The sequence below is a fragment of the Engystomops pustulosus genome, chromosome 4 (genome assembly GCF_040894005.1).
Source record: "Engystomops pustulosus chromosome 4, aEngPut4.maternal, whole genome shotgun sequence".
NCBI lineage: Eukaryota > Metazoa > Chordata > Amphibia > Anura > Leptodactylidae > Engystomops > Engystomops pustulosus.
Window position 1 is genome coordinate 94,549,750 of NC_092414.1, and position 23,684 is coordinate 94,573,433.

Genomic DNA, 23,684 nt, shown 5'->3' on the forward strand with positions numbered 1-23,684 from the left:
GCCTTATACTATGACAGATTAATCACTAACTGTTATATGAATCATGTGCAGTATAATACTGCCTAATATAACTGTGCACTTACCTTACAACTCTTTTCATGAATCTGCCATACTGCTCAGCACATGGCCCAACAACATTGTGTGCCTTGAGCCTTAATCTATAGTTTAGTTTTAGCATATCTCAGAAAAGCAGGGCAGTTCATTATTCTATTTCAAAGCCAAACTAAACTACCGACGTGGTGTGGCCTCCTAAACGTTGCAGGTGTATGCCGTTCTGTAGGTGTTAGCCCACATGTCCTGGATCGCGTGGAACACCAGAAGATAAGAAAAAATGGCTACATTGCATTGATTTATGGACATTACGGATTGCACAAAGGCATATGCATTGTCTAATTATGTGCTGTAAACATGAAGAGTTATGATATAAAGAAGACATTTGTTACTACATACTTGTGTGTGGTGTCGGTAGTTTGGTTTGGCTTTGAAATGGACTGTGGAGCGTGAGGAGCTTTAACACAATACTACCTGAATTGTTCCATTGTTTTGAGAGAAGCTGCGGTGCTTGACTTATAATTATCAGTTCATTATTCTACCCTTCCGATGAGTGTCACATAATGATCAAAGTTTAAAAAATAATAATAAAAAATCTAGGAGATCCTTTGAAACTTGCTCGCCGGCAGACTATAAAAATGTCTTTAAAAACCAAATGTGCTTCAGAATCCTATTCTTTTTTATATATTTTACCTTTTTACACTTAACTATTACTTACTGAGAAGCTTAATCAAACTGCAGTTCAATTAATAATTATGAAATGTCCCTGTTTTCTTTTTTTTCCAGGTACACTCCCTCATCTCGACAGACCAGTCAGGAGGAGGGTAAAGAGTGGTTGCGTTCTCATTCCACTGGAGGGCTCCAGGACACTGGCAGCCAGTCTCCACTCGTCTCCCCATCTGGGATGTCCTCCTCTACTAGTGGGAAATATCACTATTCTAATTTGGGTAAGAAATATTGAAAAAACAGCTCACTGATTTTGATTTACAATAGAACAGGAAACTCAAGGGAGTTAATGTTTTTTAGGATTTCTTTTTTTATTTGTACATTTTCCAATCTATAGTAGTGATTATTGGACCTGTTAAAATGCACAAAAAATCTACCTGGGTACTGAATCCCTACCAGAAACAGTGGTAAACCAGAACCCCTACCAGAAACCCTGCAGCAAACACCCACCACTAACACCCGCAGTCGGTGCTGGCACCATTGTGGGCGTTAACTATTTCAATACCACCAGCAAAGCTTCCTGAGGCATTAACATTGCAGGGGCACATGCGCACCGCAATCTTGGATTACCTCACCGCCTAATGTGACATAGGTGGGCAGCGATCGGTTACCAAGATAGCCCAGAGTGTATTTTAGACTCCAGGACCTGTAGATCAGTAGCAAATCTGCCATATACTGGAATGCAGTAGTATTGTAGTATATGGCAGAAGCAATCAGATCCACTAGGGTTCCAACACCCTAAAGGAGGGGGGGGGGGTAAAAAGTGTAAACATTTTTAATAAAGTAGAGGTGTTAATTGGACCACACATTGAAAGCTGTAAAAATAGAGCCCACTAGAAAATACCGCTTTTTTTTTTGTGTATTCCATCACAGTGTTTTCCCAGTTCCCAGTATATAGCATGGAATATAAAATGCTGACAATAGGATTTAGTGTTTGTTACACAGAAGACAAGCTTGAAAACAGCTCTGTACATGGAGAAATACAAAAGTTACAGATTTTTAAGGGTGGGTAGCTAAAAACGGAAAACTCAAAAACAAAAAAAGGTCAGGTCACTAAGGCGTTAACGGAGAGCAAGAATTTTGGAGAGGATTGCTGCTCCTGTGGCTTTATTGGGTGCAATGATCCTCCTGAAAATGGCAGCTTCCCTATATGTTGTGTATGGCCATAAGGCTCTTTCCTTATCACAATGTGCTTATACTAGAGGTTGGGGAAGATGGCAGCCCCTATAACCATAAACTAACAAGTAATACACTTTTGGTTACAATGAGTAAAAAAGAAAATCCTGTTAAAACTGTATTCATGACACACAGTACAAGGTATTTTTGACTTTTATCCATGTCTTATTCCTTTTTTTTTTACAGTAAGCCCCACCAACCTCTCTCAGTTTACAATTCCTGGACCAAACATGATGCGATCCAACAGCATTCCAGCTCAGGATGCCTCATTTGAATTATATGAAGACTCCCAGTTAGGAGGAAGTGCTAATTCATTAGAGGAGAGGCCAAGAGCAATAAGTCATTCAGGTTCCTTCCGGGGCAGCATGGAAGAAGGTATCAAAGTGGCATCTACGGCTGCAAATACTTATCTACTCTGTGCACCTTTTGTAATGTATGTTATAGTCATAGAACTGCTATACATGTCCCTCTTTATTATGATAGTCATCCTTTGTGTGTGGTGCTTGTCATGTGTTGCTATTATATATGTTGAATGTTTACTTTGTGCATTTTAAAGAAATCTAACTCTCATTTCCTGTTCTCTCTTAGTACATGGATCCTCATTGTCTCTGGTCTCTAGCACATCATCTCTTTATTCTACTGTAAGTATTGGTTCTTTACAGTAGAGCAGTTTGAATATGTCTGGAAATGCTTTAGATTACTTACAAGGGCAGGCAATCTATCATCAACATATATTGCATTATGTGGCTTTCATTCTTCACAAAGTAAAGGGAATCAGGCTGGTTTTGTTTTGTTACCAGAAAGGATAATGCTTAGCAGATGTCTCCATAGAGTGTCAATGAGAGTGTGCATGATAGAAGCCAGGGAAGCACAGTAGTCTGTGAATAGGCTTGTCATGCAAAATTAACTAGTTCCATAATTTATAGGACTATATAACCTCTAGGCTTTGCTTTTATATTAGAAAGCTATAGCTGACTCTTATCATTAGTGTTCTCTGCTTGTTACTGTATTCCTCTACAGAAGAAGTAGCAATCTGTATATATGACAAAGGGGAAAAATATGGAAAAATAAACCGTTGGAAACCATTTTTTGAACCCGTTTTCGCGCTGTAGCAAAATAATGCTTGTTAACCTACCCAAACTAACTGCTACGTTATGTAGAGCTATGCCCACACAAGACACACATACTTTTGTTTTCATTGTCCAGCTGATCCTTCCCTGCCAAGACTTCACTCTAGGGAAATGCAAATAGGCTGTAGTTGTTTGATAGAGTACCTCAGGACTCCGACTCCACATCTCATTGGATCCAGAAGTGACATAGCTGAAGGGGGAAGTATGAAAGAATGTGGTGGTAGTGCAACAGTGAGCCTTATTATTGCTGTGGAGCCAGAGCCCCAAGGAGCTCTTACGCCTCCAAAGCACTTCGGCCTAATTTAGTATGTCACGTACCGTGTGCGGGTGCATGGAGAGAGAACGGGCTGAGCCTTCTCCATAGCCTGTAAGTTTTTGCTGCATGTTGGGACACATGGGGACGGGACGGGGAGGCATATAATCATCATCTAACATCAGGCAATCTTAGGTATTATTACTTTTTAATGCACAATATAGACAATTATTTTGAAGGCAATGATATTTTTGTACAACTTTTGTTGTATGGTGTGTTACGCCTTGGCCTCCATAACTTATATGGGTACTTTAACATTTTGATAAGATATTTAAAAAAATGAGCTTTCTAAGTACTTCTCTATGGTCCAGCAAAAGTGGGCTTGGCTTAAAAAGCAACCATTGTAATTGGCAGACTACAGCTCCCAGCATGCATTGCTGACAACTATTTGTGGCTGTTGCTTTTGCCCTGTATTCACCTGAAGTTCTCACTTTCATATGCTGTGATACATGTATTGTGATACTGTATTTTCAGAATTGTTGCCACTTACAATTTAATCGTTCCCAGTTAACTCACCTTCAACATTTATTGCACAAACTTACAGGCTAGCGATGTTAAACACATGTGTGGGTCTGCTAACAACAGCTACAGGACCTGCATTGAGTTTTTTGGAACATGCAGTTGACTCATAGCAAAATAGGTCTATTGTGCCCCCCGTGTCAACGGTTTGTGGCCCGTTTCTACATGAGGCCTTACACTAGGTAGCATGAGTTTGTACGTTAGGTACTGAGCTGTTACTATCAGACTTTGCGTCAATGACTGTTTACAATAATACTGACAATAGAACTCAATACATTCTCAAGATGTTTAACTTTCTACTACATAATCATCTAGCATGCACACACAGAGTACCCCATTAAATTATTGTCATTTTATCATTTTTTTAAATGAAATATGAATAATATATTAAAATATGTATTTTCTTTAGGCTGAAGAGAAGGCACACTCAGAGGTAATATTAATTTTACATGTATTTCTGTGGATTTGCTCATAACCTTCAATATATAATATTTGACAGATGAATGGGTACATGTTGTGAATGATGTAATGGTGAGAATGGACTGTCTGTAATTTATATCTTTTCATCTTTAATGGGTGTTCCCGTTTCAGCAAATAAATATTGTTTGTAAAATGAAAAATTATACAATTTTCCAATATACTTTATGTATCAACTCGTCACAGTTTTAAGGTACATGGTTTGTTGTATTACACAGCTCTGATCACTCTCTGTGATGGAATGAGCCGTGCACCTGTGTGACATCACATGACCACGGATAGATTTCTGTCCACTGGAAGCAAGCAGACTGGCAGCAAGCAGAGATCTAGAAAACCGTGAATAATTGATGCACAAAGTATATATGGGAAAATTGTATGCATTTTCATTATACAAACAACAATATTTCTTTATTCAACTTTTTTAAAAACATTTAAATACTTTTATGGCATCTTTAATTATATTCTCCAAGGCAGTGATGGTGAACCAAAACCCACTTATTTATTACCAAGTGCCAACACAGCAGTAACTTATTGCTCCCTGCTCTGTCACATATTTCAATCGTATTGGCGTCCTGAAGACGTCAATACAGTTGAAAGATGAAGGAGAAATTTGGATTATCATTGTAGATTAGCTCGAGGGTCTATCTGAACAGGAAAAATTATAGGCACTGAAGCAGAACTACTATACACTTAATAATTCTTCCTACTGGCCCAGGCAATCCCCAACGTTTAAAATAGAGCTGATTGTGGCATGCCCTGGGCAGCCTTCAAGAGGATGCCTTGAATTCTGGCAGGTGAGCATTGTGCTGGGGCAGCAGCCCGGGTACCCACAGAGAGGGCCACCCGTGCCATAGGTTCGCCACCACTGCTCTAAGGTTACGTCTGAATACAGTTAATAGACACCTCACATTGATATCTGGAACAGTGTGAACCACTGTAACAACATCTCAATATCTACTGTAAAAAAAAAAAAAAACGTTTTAACCAGTGGTAATGACTATTGATAGAAGAACGTCATAGGATTCCCTACACCTATGTCCCTATTTCTTATCTGTAAATGAAAGGCACCAAATTACATTTATTTGACTTAATCTCCCTTCCACCGGTTCATGATCTTGATAGCAGCTGCACGCCATATATTTGAGTGAAAGGGCATCACCTTTTGCTCACTTGCTAAAGTGTTTATCAAGGCCAGGAAATTGAATTCTTTTCATTTCTGTTTTCAAGAAGTCCAGTTTTCCTCCTGTCTTGTGACTCTATTACTTTTCTAATATCAGAGCAACATGACCTGTCTAGTAATTGCCAGATTCCTATCTCCCAATCATTCTTTGAATGGCATTTCATATCCTGAAAACCTGTGCAAGTTATGTAACAATTCTGGTAATGTCCAAGATATCACTTAGTAAGCCTTTCAATCTTCTTTCCTATACATTTAGCTCAGTGACAGTAGAGCACTTTACACCCAATTTTCTATTATAGTCTTTTGTGCCGTGAGCAATAGAATAGTTATTTACCATCTAACAGCTGTAAAATTAGCACCAGAAAAGGAATAGTACTTGGATAAGGCAAACACAAATACATAGCTGTTCTGTAATATGTCCTGTATGTATTTATGAAACTATGAAAATGAAGTATTAACATGTGTTCGGGAAATGTTTTTATTTAGCAGATACATAAATTACGTAGGGAACTCGTAGCATCTCAAGAAAAAGTTGCTACATTGACATCTCAGCTTTCTGCTAATGTGAGTATGATGCTTTTGAAGATGTGTTTCATTTAGGTATTACCCATTAGCCACTTCCTGCATTATTTATGAACTATATGAATATATTCTGCAATTCTAAGAATAAAGGCTTCTACATACACTTACCCAAACCATGGAAATCCCACACCAAACTACATATTGTGCTTCCAGGGTGTTGCTAGCGCCATAATTTTGGCACATCTCCAAAAAGAATGAGAATTTCCAGCATCCTTTGCTGTTTTGCACCTTGATTTATGTTTTAGACCCATTTGTGATTATAAAATCCACAATTCTGGTGCAAAATGTGGTGCGTATTAGAGCAATTTAGAGGGTGTCTTGAGTCCTTGTTAGACAAGTGTTCGGTGCATGTGGACAAGAAAACTTAGCCATGGAATAAATACTGTAAGCTAGACCCCACAATCTGAAGATGCCTTATGTGTATCATCTAGTTACTTCCATGGTACAGTGACTCCGACAATGTCCTAAAAGGGACACTGTACAATAAAGATAATCCATTTTTTTTATTGCAGCTTTAAACTAGTATGCAAGCTGTAACTGTGTAACATAACATGTCCTAATATTTTAGTTGTTGAGTTCATATTAATGTGAGGCTATACTTACATCTATAGCTGGACCTCTATTATTCTGCTCCATTAAATGAGCAGAACTTGGACAATAACAAAACCCATATTTAAAATGATATCAACCAAGCCCAAAAGATTATTCAAACTATAATGGAATCTATTGGGTTTCTGTTCAGGTATTTCAGGCATGCAGAACTCATTAACCCATGAATCTTGATGGAATCTTGGTGCAGGTTCCCAGTGGAGCTTCAGAGGCAGTTCTGAATTTAACCTTAGAGGTGGTTTCTATCCCCTGGGATGCCCTCCCCTATTTTAATTTGTTTTACAGTACAGTCAGAGGTGGGAGAACATTATTCCACTCATAGTGTGTCACTGTCCATATACTACAGTGAACTGCTGTGTATTAAGAAACCTTATCACTATAGATGGAGCTGTGTAATTCCAGCTCCGACTGTAGTGTATAAGAGCTGATCAGAGGTGTTTTCGGTATTTTTGGGTGCCCCGCTCCAATTGAGAAACCATTAATGACCTTTAATACTGCTGTTAGATATGTTACATTATATGTTCAAATATTATCTGTATATGTTCAGATGTAGCTATCCTTCACTTGAATCTTACTACTCTGTAATATAAAATTAAACACTATTGAAATTAATAAAAAAGGCAAGTTAAGGATGACTGCAACTGTAACTAGTTTGACAATTATCAATGTATTTTTGTTTATTCAATTTCCAGCTTTAGTGCAGCAAAGTCAAAATGACAAGAACAAGAAAAAAAAATCATACTTTATCTGAACAAGCTGGTGTCTATGCCTGCAGTGTGAGCAGTGGCTACAATTTTGATGATTTTCTTCTTTGCTTCATTTCCAGTCTCATTTAGTGGCAGCTTTTGAGAAGAGCTTAGCAAATATGACTGGCCGACTGCAAAGCCTTACAATGACAGCTGAACAAAAGGTGACCTAAAAAGCTTCTGCAGATTAAAGCTCAGAAAGTGATGAAATGTTTAAGATGATATGAAACATTACACTGAGGTCAATTTTTTCCCAAATGTAATTTTCTTTATAGTATATTCAGCAATATGCTCTCACATGGACATGCTGAACATTCTATATGGTTTTTACAGTATTGGTTTACACCTGACTGTATACATTATCATGTCTTTTAGTTATGCCATTTTTAAAAAATAGTCCTTGAGTTTTACTTTTTGGATCTTTTATCTGGATTAGTCATTGTTATCAAAATGGCTGACTGACCCCATATTCCCCAAGCAATCAACTATGTAAAGCAGTCGCTGCACTATGGTACAGGTTGTGTAGCTTGTGTGTAGGTTATTCTCATTAACGTGAATGGCACTGGTCTGCAATACCAAGCACAGCCATTGTACAATGAATGGCACGCTGCTTGGTGGACCATGAAGAAACTGCATTGGGCATGTGAAAGATGATTGATTGAAGTGTCAGCCATAGATATTATATTGATAAACCATTTTAACCCCTATAATTTTGGGAGTCTGCTATATGAATCAGCTCAATGGCTGCATACAGGAGGTATATTGTGAACCTCACTTTGGATTTCTAAAACTCTAGCCATACTTTCTTTGTGTGCATGTGTCTGAATGACATTCAAGGTATATAATATATCATACTACAAAAGGGAATGGAAAAGTATAGACCAGGGATTGCAAAGCTTTTAGAGTGCCAAGACCACAACCGCAAACGCACTTATTTATTGCAAAGTGCTATACAGTTAAAGGCTGCATTCACACTACCGCAAGGGGGACGTATATACGGCCAATATACGTCCCCCATAGACGGCAATGGGCGCGCGGCGCCCTATGGGAGCGGTACGGTGCCACACTGCTCCATGCCCCGAGAAAAAATAGGACATGTCCTATTTTTTCAGGGCATACGGCGCCGTGCGCCATATATCCCTATAGAGAGGGGGCGGAGGTTAACAGCGCTCTCCCCCTCCTCCTCTCCCCGCACGCTGCTGTGTGCCCGCCGTGCTACGGTACGGCGGGCACCGGTCGTGTGAATCCAGCCTAACCTGAATACCTGAATACTGAGTTTTAGTTTTAAAAACTATTTTGTGGTCCCTACCTACACCCCTATATCATTTGTATCTTTAGTAAGTATTGTTGCCTCCCCTCCCCTGTTTTAGTAGACTCTGAAGTTTGTGCCTCCCCTAGCCAATAATTTTAGTAATGCCTCTCAAGTTTTGTGCCTCCTGGTTGCCCCCTGTTATTTTGTGTTTTTTCTTGCAGTTCCTAAGTTTAAGGCCAAGACCATTGGATGAAAGGGTGAAAATCGTAATTATTATTGGAGTTTAAACCCAGGACGAATTGTGGGTCATGGATCATCTCCAATAATAATCTGACCCTTCCTGCACCTCCTTGTGTTGCCCCAGGAAGCCCATGATGTGTTACTTTAAAACACAGTAGTGTTAAGCAGGGCACACCGTGGCCTGCCTAGGATTGCAAGAGGTGGCCTTGAGACATCCAACCTTCCTTGCAAATTTCCGTGCTGAAGTGACAGGTTGTGCGTCCATAAAGAGGCCTTGGGGTGCCATCTCTGGCACCCGTGCCGTAGGTTCGCCACCACTGGTATAGACTATACATTGCCAAATATTCATATCTAATATTAACAAAATGTTGTCTGCTGTTTTTTTAATAATCACTCAGCAAAGAGTTACTTAGTTTCCCCATTTAATAAGGCACCATAGAAAATAATAATTCTAATAAGTAATCGTTTATTAAAAAAGATATATGGTTCTCCATGTTCCTAACTTCTCTGAGTACCGTAGTTTTGAGCTGCATATATAACAAAGAAGTAAGCGGCATCTAAATCTTTTGTAATAAATCCAAATCCTCAGCTCCAGTCATATTTGACATATTTCCAGAAGTGAATAGTCTGATGATATTTTATATTACAAAGGATATGAAAATGTATATTTATCTTTTATTGCTTCCAGGAGTCCGAGCTTATTGAGCTTCGAGAGACAATAGAGATGCTGAAGGCTCAGAACTCAGCAGCACAAGCTGCCATACAGGGAGCACTGAATGGTTCAGATCACCAACATAAAGGTAGATCTTTACACTATTGCACTCTCAGCAGGGTTAATTACTACTGATGAAATCTGTCTGGAGGACCCTGTTGCTCTGTAGAAAGTAGTTAATATGTATTTTCTACAAAGTTTTCTATTTCAATTGTTTTGTGGACATTTATAATTGAATCACAACACTTAATGATAATGGGGTAATTTATGACACAAATTCATACAATATACATTTACATGTCATTTATTCATAAAATTAAGATTTTAATGTTACCAAAACCTCTGCAAAACCATCCAGCTTAGTGGTGGCTGAATGTGCCGTCAAACTCATCGTGTGTGCCAGATAAACACGGCATTTGCTGCTTAGAAGCCTTATCGGAAGTGGTAGGTTTCCTTTAATTCTTAAAGGTTGGACTTGATGGACTTGCATCTTTTTCCAGCCTTATATACTATGATACTATACTATGATACCTCTAAATTAAGTACCTTGAATTAAGTAGATGCAAATTGGACTTTTGGGAATACAATGAAGCAGCATGTAGAGGTTTTGTAAGATCTTGCTGATTCAGATGCACTCTTTATTGCACCTATGCAAAATTATCACCTCTATTTTTATATTGGAATTATGTAAACATCCAAGTTTCACCAAGTATTTTTTTTAACACCACTTAACACTAACGACTCAGTGTATCTCTCTCTAAAAGAGTTTAACTTTTAGTCCAAACATTACACACAAGGTAGTCTGCAAAAGCTGCTGTAATAAGACAAAACTTCCTAAAGGGGTTTTCCGACTTATCAAGTTAGGCCCTATCCACAGATCATTAGACCGGGGTTCCGATGGGTTCTGATGTGGCCCCGTCACACCCCTCGTAGCACCATTAATATGACCGGAGCAGCCGGTTGCGCATGGCTGGGCTGCCCCATTCATCTCTATAATGCAATCTCTGTCAGTCACGCCATCTTGGTTCGGTGCCTTGAGGGGTTCTGTGGGATCCCATCACTGAGACCCCCAACGGTCAGCAAGTTATACCATATCCTGTGGATAGCACCTAACTTGCTTTGTGAATACCCCCTTTAAGTCCTTGGCATCTTGCTGGTTTTAGCATAGTAAATAGCATAGGCATGTCTCGAATGATTTTATTTACAAAACACAGTCAGGTCCTACAGGAGCAATAAAATCCATGCTACCAGGGCAGACTGGGAGCTATAATAAGCCCCATATAATATAGAATATATAAAATGCTGCATCTGAGGCAACTGCCTTGTCGTACTCCGCACTAGTCTAATATCACATATTGGTATATCTCCTCCATTGTTTTTTCATTTGTTTGGTATGATAGATTTAAAAGTTTTTTAATAGTGCACAATCCAGCGGAGAGACAGACTTACAGATGATTGATCATTACAGGATGGAGAAGCCAACAGGATCTGGACTCTTTGGGGCTTAATTTTTTTTTTGGGGGGGGGGGTCCGATGTGCAGCCTTCCGACTTCCCATCACTCCCCAAGATGAGCGGAACAGACAAATTAGGAAAGAATTAGGAAAGAGATAATTCTGCCCCTATATAGTATAAAAAGGATCAGAAACACTGGGGCAGATATGTTTATATTGGGTTTTTGGCTCTCTGCTTCTCATTCTGTCTCTTCAAATTAGTGCAGTTCTCGATCAGCTGTCCCCTTAAGACAGCTTTGTAGGATTTCAAAATAATTGGATAGTCAAGGCCAGCATATAGTTGAGAAGCCAGCGTTCCCCTAGTTGTTGGAAGACAGTACTCTGTGTCCAAGCATTTTAAGGCATAGCTACTAATGGCATTGTTTTTAACATTGGAGAGCTGGGGTGGGGTCAAAACCAAGTCAATTGCTGAATTGAAATAACCATCCTGTTGAAAGTGAAATCATACTTAGCTTAGTCATGTGACACATTTGTTTGGTGATTTCTCACCTAATAGTTGTTTGTTTAGTGGTACATTGACCATCAGATGTCAGTGGCAAACCAGATTAATAAGAAGGTGTAAAACTTCAGATAATGACTGCCTGATTTATTTTTAGCAGAAATGCGGATTAGAAGACAGCACTCTTCTGAGAGTGTCTCCAGTATCAACAGTGCTACCAGTCATTCCAGCATCGGTAGCGGCAATGACGCTGATTCCAAGAAGAAGAAAAAGAAAAATTGGGTAGGTTTATATTGTTGAATGGCTAATGTTATAAACACAGGTGGTCTCTCACACAGCATGATCATCCAGTCCTGTGTCACAGGCTCATATCAGGATCACATCATATTGATTTATAATTCAATCCTTATTTCTCCCCTTAAACAGCACTCTATAAGTGCTTAGTCAACCTCATTTATGGAGATAGACTAATACAGGAATAAAATCTAAGTAGGAATTAGATTTCAGTTATTATTACATTAGGGGGAACATTAAATAGTCTAAAATGTTGCTCATTGCAAAAGTATCAAAGCTTCATTTTTCAAAACACTGTAAGAATTGAAAATCTGCTTTTTGATTAGTTGTTATGTACAAAAAAGTTTGCCTTGAAGGCTGGTTCATAAATATGCACACTTTTATGATTGGATGCTTTAGTCTACACTTTGGTATTTTTATACACCATTTCATTCAGGACAGTTGCCATGAAGACTCTTTCTACAGAACTACCCCTAGACCAGTGATGGCGAACCTTTTAGAGCCTGAGTGCCCAAACAACAACCAAGACCCACTTATTTATTGGAAAGTGCCAACATAGAAATGTAATTTGTGATTTAAACTTCCTGCTCTGCCACTGCTTTCATTCATATCAGCACCGAGGACACCAATAAAGCAGAAAATAGAAGAAATTTGCATGACCATTGTAGCTTCCCTCCAGGGTCCAGGAAGAATTGTCAGGGTCGGAGCAGGAGCTACAGTGATAATCCAGATCTGTCCACACCTTCCCTCTCCTCCAGTAGTCCCAGGTAGCACTGTCACTTTAAAATATCTCTGTGCATAGCAAGTCCTGGGCTGTCTGGATTGTCGGAAGATAATTGGAGTCCTCTCTGGTGAGTGCCCACAGAAAGGGCTCTGAGTGCCACCTCTGGCACCAGTGCCATATGTTCGCCACCACTGCCCTAGACCTTTGCATTTCTGCAGGTAGGGTCTTCATGGTCATCTGTTTGTACTTTTTCTGTTATAGCCCATTTGTGTAAACCTCCAGAGTGACAGCTAATTGTAGTCAATTAACAAGGTCACAATAGGGGAAGATCATTTTTTACTTTTATATGACCTAAAGCAGCAGTTCTATTATTTGCCCTAAGAATTTAGTATACCTTTGTCATATAAAGAACCTTTTCTCTTTAAGTGTCCCCAATATATTGTACTTTGATACACAGATAACGTTAACTACTCAAGTATCTATTATTTTATTGGGATGTGCCTGTTGCTTTTAAAGTAATGTTTGCTTTTAAGTTTAAATGTTTGTTATGTGTTCTTAAAAGAAAGGTAATTCTGCCCTCTCTTAAACCAGCAACGTGAATAGTTCTGCTCTAAGAGACTTATGATAAATCTCCCCCTATATGCTTATTTCAGTTGTGTAAAGATAGTTATGCTGTAGTTTGGCCAATAATGCATCAGTTCCATTGGGCTGTAGGCCAGTGGAATTGTTGTTTAGGAGCTCAGCTCTCCCTACTCCAGCTGATTGACAGATTTCTCCCTATTAATAAGCATAGGAAGAAAGTTGCCTATCAGCAGAGAGTGGACAAAGGGAGCATGCAATCCATAAACTCATCATGGCTCATATTTAACAGAAACTATTGATATCAGACTACCTTTCATTACTGCAGGTTATTCTCAGAGAGGGCAAAAGAAAGTAAAAATATCAGCCTTCTCATATTTTAGAAGGACTAAATCTACATATGGCTAAAATAAGGAAGAAATATCTGTCCCATAGCCAGAAAAGCTCATTGTGTTTTGTCAATCTTATTGCAGTCCCAGAAGAGATATTACTATGCAATGTAATCAGGCAAATCGAAAATCAGTGTGAGTCAGTGTGATAAATGAGCGCTGCGCAAATCAACTGCAGTTCGACACTAACCTGCTGTCATTCCATTTAATTTATTTTCATTTCTCACAAGGTGAACTTCAATACAAGTGAGGTGAATATAGAAACTTGACTGGTCTGGCATGTTAAATACCCCTTTAGCATGGCTGCTGTAATTTTGCAAATATTTTTGGATGCTAGGCTAATAATTCATTGCATGTAACTAAATGAATAAAAATACACAAACATTTGAATACATATCAGTAAATGTATTTATTATTGCATTTAACAATTACATCAGTGGAGGAAACATTGAATACCAAGAAAGTACTACAGACAATAGAACAGATGGCTTCATACCAGTCACTGCATTCATGGACTTGGTGATGCCAACATGTGACTACAGTCACTGTGTAGAATAGCTCGTGTAGATATAGCATATCTGCTACAATGGAGCAAGAAACTGAAGGGGAACCATCAATGCCAATACCTCTCTATACTTATATCTCTGGGTTTAGCCTTGTCTCTTAAAGTAATACACTAAAAGTGAACCCTATTTACTCACACAATTTCAGGTGTTGCAGGCCTTTGCTTGGAGACTTTTGGTCACATAGTAGGAATTACAGCTAGTTGCCCCTGCCCTTCTTGAAGACATCTTAGGCTAAACATATATGGTCTTTACCATCAAGAAATGTATGCAGTTTAGCTGAACCTCACCTTTCAACAGACTTTGCAGAAACCTGTTGTCCTTTGTTCATAAGGGAATTATACTGTTTCAGATCATCATGTGGCTTGTGTTCTTCATTTTCTAGCAGCTCTGCAATAGTATATTTGTTAGTTACCATTTAAACTCTTCATTTTTTTGAGGCGGTTTAACTTGTGTTTTTTTGTAGCAGTTACAACATGATGTCCATTTACATATGAATTTTTAACAACTATTAAAAAGTATTGAAATGTCTATTTAAAAAAAAACACTTATGGCTATAAAAGACAAGGTCACATATCAAAACACTGACTTCAAAAATCTGTCTGCTGAAACAAGGGCTAAGACCTGTTAAGCTCCTCCCCAACACCTCCAACTTTTCGGAAAAGTCCTATGAGTGTCACAGGTATGCCCAAAGTTGCTGGTTCAAGCATCTAAACCTGCATATTATGTCATATATTTTATGCCAGAAATCCCAACTTAGTCATGAGTTTTATTTAACAATTAGATTAAGTAATCAGTACAAGATAGGAAATCCACTGTATGTATAGTGTTAATGATCACTTTCACATCACACATGGCTTTCCCAATATAACATCTTATACAATAGCATTTTTGTGCTGTATACTAGCAGCCAGAAATAAGTTGCTTCTCGCTTTTTGCTTCATAATTGCTTTAATTTCGCTTCTTTTCACTGCAGTAAAATACATTTTTTAAAGTATATTCTGTATCTGCTTAATTTTGAAAATCTAAGTATAAACTATAAGTTTAAATTTCAGTGTAACCTTAAGAATGGCTTTAAGCATATGAGATAATGTTAAAGGACACCTACCATCAGATATACTGATGCTAGACACATATAACTTACCCATTCTTTGGGTTGTCTTCTTTCCTTATTCTGAATATTTTTACTATATTCTCAATGGCTGTATTGAAGAAAAAAGACTTATATAAAATATATATATGGTCCCACCCGTGTAGTACTCTGGCATCTGCCGACATCACCCAGCAGCCATTCAATACAGCCATTTACTAAACTTAGTAAAAATCCCTAAGGAAAGAAGAAGACCCAACAAATGAGTAAGTTATAGAAGTCTGCTATCAATATATTCGATGGTAGATGTTCTTTAAGGCCTTAATTTCAGGTGAGATTTTATAGATTTTATGATTTAATAATATATAATATAGTATAATAATGATTTCATAATAAAATAACTCTACCACTAACCATATCAGAGCATCTACACAAATTATGTAATTATGTAAAAATGTTTATAATGTTGAGGGATTTTTTTTATTTTTTACTTTGTACTATTAAAAAAAACAAAAATATGGAAAACAGACTCTCCCCCATCCCCATGCCCCTTTATACATCTGGGAAATTGAAAAAAAGAAGAATTGCATAAAAAATTAAGCTCAATGCATCACCAAAGAAGCAGCCAAAATAATCAAAATTACTTGACCTGATTGTTATATATGATTATATTACAATTAGGCTATATGGAGTTAAAAAAAACAAATTCACAAATGGGTTATATTATTATATGCAATATTTCAGGACATCTATTGCTTATTTATTTTGTGGATTATGTTTTAGAGTATTACATGGCTAAGATTTCATTTTTTTATAGTTGAGAAGTTCCTTTAAACAAGCCTTTGGCAAGAAAAAGTCCAACAAACCACAATCATCCCATTCAGATATTGAAGAACTTACAGATTCATCGGTGCCATCTTCTCCAAAATTACAGCATAATTCTGCAGATTCAAGCTCTTCCACAATGAAGCAGTCACCTTCAAACTCCGAGTAAGTTGTTCAATTATTGCCATAATGTGTGGATTTGTCTATTGTTTTAAAACTTTGTATCAATAGCGACAAACATGAACAATTTAGTTCTTGAAGTTGTTGTGTTGGAAGCAGGACACATTGGGAAGCATATGACCAAATGTAAGGGGTGCCAAAGTGTGATGGCTAGACAACAGCAGACCCTGTGGGGTGTTCCCAATATGGAGAGGTTAGTACCTTCCTAGAGTGGTTCAAAAAAGAACATCTGGTGAAGGATTATGACAGTTGGTCATGCCAAAGAGATTTCACTGTACAGTATATAAAATGATAAAGAGTTAGTTGCTAGTTTGGTAGCAGATATAGTAGTTACATGATGGTAGAAATATAGAACACAAATATGAAAACAAATTTTGAGGTGAAAGGTTAATTGTGGTTTATTTATTCATGTTACTAGAACTTTATCTAGACACACTTTTGTGTGAAGATAAAGATTGTATTTTTTTTCCAGTCCAAGTCGATTTATAACAAAGTAAAAATGTTGATGCCATTGCTAAAAGTGTTAATAAACGTAACATTATTGTGGTCCAAGACATTTTTTACATGTTTTTTTTTGTTTAATGTTTATGAAATATTTTTTGTAGTAAATCTCTTCACTTTTATATTGTGGATTCAGGTCTGCTTTAATTTGGCCACCAAAGAAAAGGCAAAATGGCCTAGTGATCTACAAGCACGGGTCTCGGTAAAATGCATAAAACACTGTGTGGTGCATGCGACTGACCCGTTTTAGCTGAAATTCAAAATTTGCATGTACTAAAATATGTTGATGAATTACAAATAGGGATGAGTGGAACCAAGCTTTAAATCTGTGGTTCGGGTGCGTCTTGTGGGACCCAGACATATTGCCAGATTGATGGCCGTGCAGCCAGTCCAGCAAATTGACACCGCTAGCTACTAACAATAGCTGTAATTGGTTATAGGGACACCCCTGGCCAATCATAGCCATCGCTAGTAGCTAGGGGCATCAATTTGACATATTGGCTGCATGGCTGAAAATCTGAAAATATGTCTGGGTCACACAAGACGCAGCCAAACCCCGGACCCAAACTTAAAGCTTGGGTCCACACATCTCTATACAAATTCACAAACTAATGGTAATTTGCAATTTTCTTACACAATTTAAATTTATTTACTAGGGAACTGGAATACATCTTTAATGGTGGGTTAAGAATTAAAAAGATGTGAGTGTTGAACAGCTTTAAAGAAGACATGCCATTGAAATTAACCCAGCCAAAGTAAATACTTAATTAAAAACTATGATTAAAAAGCATTTTCCTTATCCCTAAATGCTTCCTCTCCATGTCTGCAATGCTAAAGAATCAGTTTGTAAACTTATATGCAACTCACCTTATATGAGTGACACGAGGTATGTCCAATAAGGTCCTGCATATTCAGTGTTTACTCAATTGCCCTGCCTCCTTGTTCCTGATCAATAGTTCTCAGTGCTATACTATGTATGGAACATTGAGAGAGAGCTCTCTTACATCATTGGGCACTTAAAGTCATGTGGCCAGGGTGATGTAATCTGCAATGTCTCGTCTACCCCATGTATTTATCTGATCACATTAAATCAAAGTATGCTTCCATGGACTTCTACCCCTCCCCATTCTCCATGCAGGCTACTGGCATTTCATGTGATCAAATACATACATGGGGTCGATGTTGCAGATTTAACAGGAGCTTAGATAACATCACCACATGACATGCTGAGAATAGGCATTGGACATGGAGGGAGTATATGTGAGGAGCTGGCTGAGCAGGATATGCCCCCTCTGATGCCAGGTAATATAAGATAAAGTTGATTTTATGGGGATGTGAGGGAAACAATTTTTAGCTAAAAGAAGGTCGGTTAATAGGGCTCTATAGGAGCCTGTCACTAGCTGTATATGTAAAAATGTGGTGACAGGTTGACTTTAAAATTGTACTTACTGATAGTTTTATTAAAGGAACTTTATCTTATAAAGACACATCAAAAGTTTCTACATTGTTGTCCACCCTCATTGATTTATTACATGCTTCATTTCAAGGTTGTCTTTTTTGAGTTTTTTAGGTAATCAGTACAGATAGATGATTTCCAAACAGAGATTTAAGAGTTCCTTTTGATGAAAAGAGAGGCATTTACAAAATGTTAAATAATCAAAGTTATACTTTGAAGGGCTTTGCTGGAGCAAAATATTTATGACATATCCTTAGAATAATCCCTTGGTCATTGGTATCATTTTGATATCATATACTTTAAGAAAGCATGAGTGAAACAAGTTCACTCTATCATTATTCACTTCAGTTGTTCCTTTTCCATAATATGAGAAGAACAATGCAAACTTACTACAGATAAATAGATTTTTTTTGTAATGTAATGTAATATAAATATCCATTAAATAATAAAATATACTAAATGTTACATGTTCCATTAAGTATTTAGTTTCCATTGTTCCAGAAAAAGAAAGAAAATGAAACACTGTGGTGCGAATTTTGTCTTGGTCTGTTGATGGAATAATATTGATTTAATAAAAGTGAATATCTATGTCAATGCATAGCTTTAATCTCAGTAACAAAACCCTCTTCACCCCATAGTTTTTTTATTACCAGTTAAACTGATCTATACAAGCCTTTTCATTTAAGTAGGTTTACATCCAAAATTTGTTCCTGTATTGGAATGTTAAATGTATGTAGATTCTGCACTTTAATATATAAGAGATGAATTGGTGTGAAAACTATTTCACAAAAATGAGCAAATCACCTGGTATCTCAATTCTAAATCCCTGAATGGTAAACTAGAATCTTCAGCAGCAGATGTTCAGTTCTCCTACATTACTTCTACCGGGAAGTGAAGCAATACAACATGGCAAATAAAATCAATAGACTGCTGTGGCATAGATGTGCTGAGTCATCCAGAACAAGATATTCTCCGCATAGCCATTATACTTCGTCTATTCATGCTAGATTAGAATGTAGACAAAGACATGGAAAAAAGACCTTCTTTTCTCCCAAGTTTCTATTAGGCAGTTTCATAGTAGAAACAATCTCCCTAAGGCCAATCACTAGCCATAGTATAGACCCATTACTTTCGGTGATTGGCTGCAGCAGTAACATTTTCTAGACATCATCATTGTAGAGACTGGTAATGGACAGGGTTCTGAATGGGATCTGCTTTAGCCGATTATAAATTAATCTCTGGACTCCCCCTTTAGCTCAGTCTCTGTCTAGGCCCCCATTATGTTTCCATGCTAAATGCTGCTTATACGAGATTTTATCAGATACATAATAGTGGAAATTTAATTATATAGATATATATTCTTCTTGGATATACCTACCTGATTCATTAATCACTCAGCACTCGGCAAAATCAATTTTATGCGCTAAAGTATATTTCTTTGACTTGCGGAAACATTGGTTAGCAATCCACAATTATAATTTGTCGGTCATAAAGACCTGTTTTGTCATCGTCCGCAGTGATCCAGGGGGTTCACTGCCCCAGAAGCCTGACAGGATATTGATGTCTATTACGTAGCAACATAAAGATTGAAATTGTCCATTGTAATCATTGAACATTTTTTGTCTGCATTTCACAGTACAGACGGTCCCCTACTTAAGGACACCCGACTTACAGACAACCCATAGTTACAGACAGACCCCTCTGACCTCTGGTGAAGCTTTCTGAATGCTTTACTATGGACCCAGACTGCAATGATCAGCTGTAAGGTGTCTGTAATGAAGCTTTATTGATAATCCTTAGTACCATTCCAGCAAAAAATGTTTAAACTCCAATTGTCACTGGGGCCAAATTTTTTTTTGTCTGGATTTACAATGATAAAATATACAGTTTCGACTTACATACAAATTCAACTTAAGAACAAACCTCCGGACCCTATCTTGTACATAACCCGGGGACTGCCTGTATTGTCTTTGAGACAGTACTAATTGTGGACTGTTACAATTGTGGATTTCTATGCGTTGTTTCTGTAAATACAAGAACTATGCTTCACTGCATAAAATTTGAATGCTGAGTGATTATTGGATAGTCATATGGGGCGGTACCCTACTAGGGCACCCCCTTGCTCGGAGGTTCGGAGGAATTACTAACTGCATCCAGGTGTGCCGACTTCCCCATTGTGTTTGTGTTAGCAATTGAAAATGTTTAATTCTGAAATCTTTTTAATCAAAGTTAACCCCTGATATTGAATGAATGAAAACAATTACTACTTTTTATGTTAATAATTCAATCTTCCATAGTACTCAGATTTTTTTTATTAAGATTTGATACTGTGATACTGCACAATGTTAGTTCATGCACATATAACTACTAGGACATGGTCATTTCTCTTCTTAGGATATGTGAATGTACTGAGGCAGAAACAGAGATTATTCTACAGCTCAAAGGTGAACTTCGGGAAAAAGAACTAAAATTAACGGACATACGGCTTGAAGCCCTCAGTTCTGCACATCACCTTGACCAAATCAGAGAAGCAATGAACCGAATGCAGGTAAGTGATTAAACACTGAATTTCTATAATGGTAGCTATTAGATTAGACAGTGAAGCATTATCCAAGACACAAGAAGTCCATCACCTGTGAAGAAAAAGGTTTCCAACTTTGTTGTTTGACAAGTACCGCATATAATTATCATGGGTAATTTATATCATGTCACAGAATTTTGCCTTAACCACACAATAACATCTGTACCATGGCATCTTCCACTGTAATCAACACTACAATGAGTCAAAATTAGAGATGCCATCTCTTTAAAGGGACACTAGCACCAGCTTTTACCCCACTAAAGTACCAGCATCTTCAGGGAGTGGCATCATGGGGTATGATAAATTCTTACAGGAAGATGCAAGGGAGGGACTGTGTGAACATATGTGGCTTGTGGCATCTTTTCCCAGATGATAGTAACCTCAAAGATGTCTTTAAAAAGTTCATAATTCTTGTCAGGGAGAAGATAGGCCGGAGATCTGTGAATAAGATCATCCACTAGTGTCCCTATTGATGGACATGGCTGTAGCTCGGATTGAGGAGCACTATATGGTGGGACCATGAAACTGCAAGAAGCCAACGATGAAACATGTTTCCACAAAGGGTTGCAAAGAACCTGCTAGTGTTCACAAACTCTGGCAGCCCAGCAAAATCTGCCTTACTAGTGATAGGAGGAGGCAGAGCATACCCTAAATTGATATATGTCAGAACCAGCCTCCTGGTTGGTGCTAAACGAAAATTCTCACTACTGCAGTCTGCTCCCATTTCTTCAGTTTCATCCTGCACTCTCATCTCGCAGTTATCTTATGAGCATGCAACTCAATTTGGGGAATTTATTGGCACCTGGCACACCAACCTCTTTGTGGTTCGTTTCTTATTCAACACTGGAGTAGCTTTAGCATATACATCAGATTAAAGTTTTATTAAGTTCTGGGGCACAAAAAGTTTTAGTACAAGAAGCATTAGGCTACACTACATTACAGTAACCTGCCACCGGATCTACTTTAGTAGGTAGATTTGTGATGGTAGGTTTCCTTTTACAAATACTGATTCACAGTGGTGTGAATATAAGACCATAAGACACTTCCTTCCCCAATTTGTAATCAGAATATAAATGAATAAGACATAAACTTTTCAATTATGAATTCATTACAGAGCACAGTTTCTGTTTGTATATAAATGAATGCATGTTGATGTCTTGCCATGTAAAGATTTTTTGTATGTTTTTGATATTTTATAGTTTTTTTCTTCTAAAACTAACCCTATAAGTGCTCACATTTGCAATTGATCTATTTTGTAGAATGAAATTGAAATACTAAAAGCTGAGAATGACCAGTTAAAGTCTGAGACGAGCACCCCCGGAAAAGCTGCACAGCCGTCTTCTGATTCATCCAGTTGTGCATCATCCTCCTCTTCGCGGCAGTCTCTAGGCCTGTCCTTAAATAATCTAAATATAACAGAAACCATAGCAACAGGTATGTACAATGTACTTTGCATACTGAGGCTATACATACATATATATTTATTTTTTTTATATAACTTTAGTCATATATACAATATTTTTGTATTGTGATTACTAAAGTATAGTATAAATATGAAAGCAAACTCCATAGTCATACAAAGACATGGATAAGAGCGATCATATTGCATAAGCCCACTATTATCTTTACTGTGGCCGGGTTTTAGTTCGGCCTTAAGCTAGAGGGTGCAGCTTCACATAGCATGCTCTGCTACACAGCACCCAGCAGCCTGGCAGTACCCACACTCACAGACTCACAGATTTAAGTCCCCAAGACTCTAGGCACCAGACCACTGGTCGTGCAATCCAGAACTTTTTCTCTAACTATATATATATATATGATTTACATTAATATATCCCAATGTGGTGTCCAAATTTCAGCCCCCCCAAAATACTACATTTAAAAATTAACAGCAGTATCATAATACAATATTTTTTCCAACAGATATTTTATTAGGTGATTCAAAGGAATCTAAAGATGCAGGAACATGCCAGAAAGAAGGGAGAAATATCAAAATTCTAGTATCTATTAACAGAGGATTTGGTCGGATCAAGGTAATACTTTGGTTGAATCAAGATACTAAGCTTGGTGCTTTGTAGTATGTGTTCTGTGGAAACCTTCTATTACATAGGAAATTTGATTACTTATTTACATTACCTGCATAGTGACTGAAATGCAACATTGGAAATATTAAAGAAAATCTACCATTTGTTTTTATGCATTGTATACCAAACATACCTTGAGAATGCTGTAGCGACACTGATGCAAAAACATATCTTGTTTAATCCCTGATCTAAGTGGTTTTGCTCAAAAAACAATTGTAAGATTCAGGACCTGGACAGAGCTGGGTGTAGACTGATAACACATGGCACAGAACTTCCTGAACTATCCAGACATGACTAATCAACCTGAGCTGGATGACTCATACAGCAGATGAAGGATGGTGCACCAATTGATTACTTCTGCCTGTCAGGGACAACACAGTGATGACATAGTCTCCGCTTATGCTGGATAGGAAAAGGCTGAAGCAATACATAATCAGGATAAGAGGAGAAGCGCTGAGCCAGCCAGAAGAGTGACAGAGCCTCATTATCATAATTTTATAATAGTTTTTTCAGCAAAACCATTCAGCTTAGGAATAAAACAAGATATGTTTCTGTATCAGTGTAGCTACAACATTCTCAATGTATTTTGGTTCATAATGCATGAAAGCAAATGGTAGATTTTCTTTAAGTGATAGTGGGTGGGGAATACTAAAGAAATACTGGAGACACTGACTACCCCTGGTTTTTTCAGTTTTTTTATTGGTTTTGAAAGAAAATCATTGCAATTAGACATCAGTATCATCAGTGTGTAGGT

At 37.7% G+C, this 23,684-nt stretch overlaps 1 protein-coding gene across 12 annotated transcripts in view; it reads left to right on the forward strand.

The window, feature by feature from the left end:
- The window catches only part of NAV3 (neuron navigator 3), a 359,389-nt gene that overhangs the window by 309,945 nt on the left and 25,760 nt on the right, over positions 1 to 23,684 (forward strand). For 4 of the 12 annotated variants that reach the window (XM_072146791.1, XM_072146780.1, XM_072146785.1 and 1 more), the window contains 14 exons: positions 838 to 998; positions 2,140 to 2,328; positions 2,542 to 2,594; positions 4,325 to 4,348; positions 6,059 to 6,136; positions 7,590 to 7,673; positions 9,690 to 9,801; positions 11,822 to 11,946; positions 13,881 to 13,901; positions 16,121 to 16,293; positions 16,946 to 17,011; positions 20,660 to 20,813; positions 22,106 to 22,280; positions 22,770 to 22,879. In XM_072146791.1, the coding sequence (XP_072002892.1) occupies positions 838 to 998; positions 2,140 to 2,328; positions 2,542 to 2,594; positions 4,325 to 4,348; positions 6,059 to 6,136; positions 7,590 to 7,673; positions 9,690 to 9,801; positions 11,822 to 11,946; positions 13,881 to 13,901; positions 16,121 to 16,293; positions 16,946 to 17,011; positions 20,660 to 20,813; positions 22,106 to 22,280; positions 22,770 to 22,879 (1,525 nt within the window). The remainder of the gene's footprint in view (positions 1 to 837; positions 999 to 2,139; positions 2,329 to 2,541; positions 2,595 to 4,324; positions 4,349 to 6,058; positions 6,137 to 7,589; positions 7,674 to 9,689; positions 9,802 to 11,821; positions 11,947 to 13,880; positions 13,902 to 16,120; positions 16,294 to 16,945; positions 17,012 to 20,659; positions 20,814 to 22,105; positions 22,281 to 22,769; positions 22,880 to 23,684) is intronic. The other 8 variants (XM_072146789.1, XM_072146792.1, XM_072146781.1 and 5 more) reach the window with 7 other exon arrangements.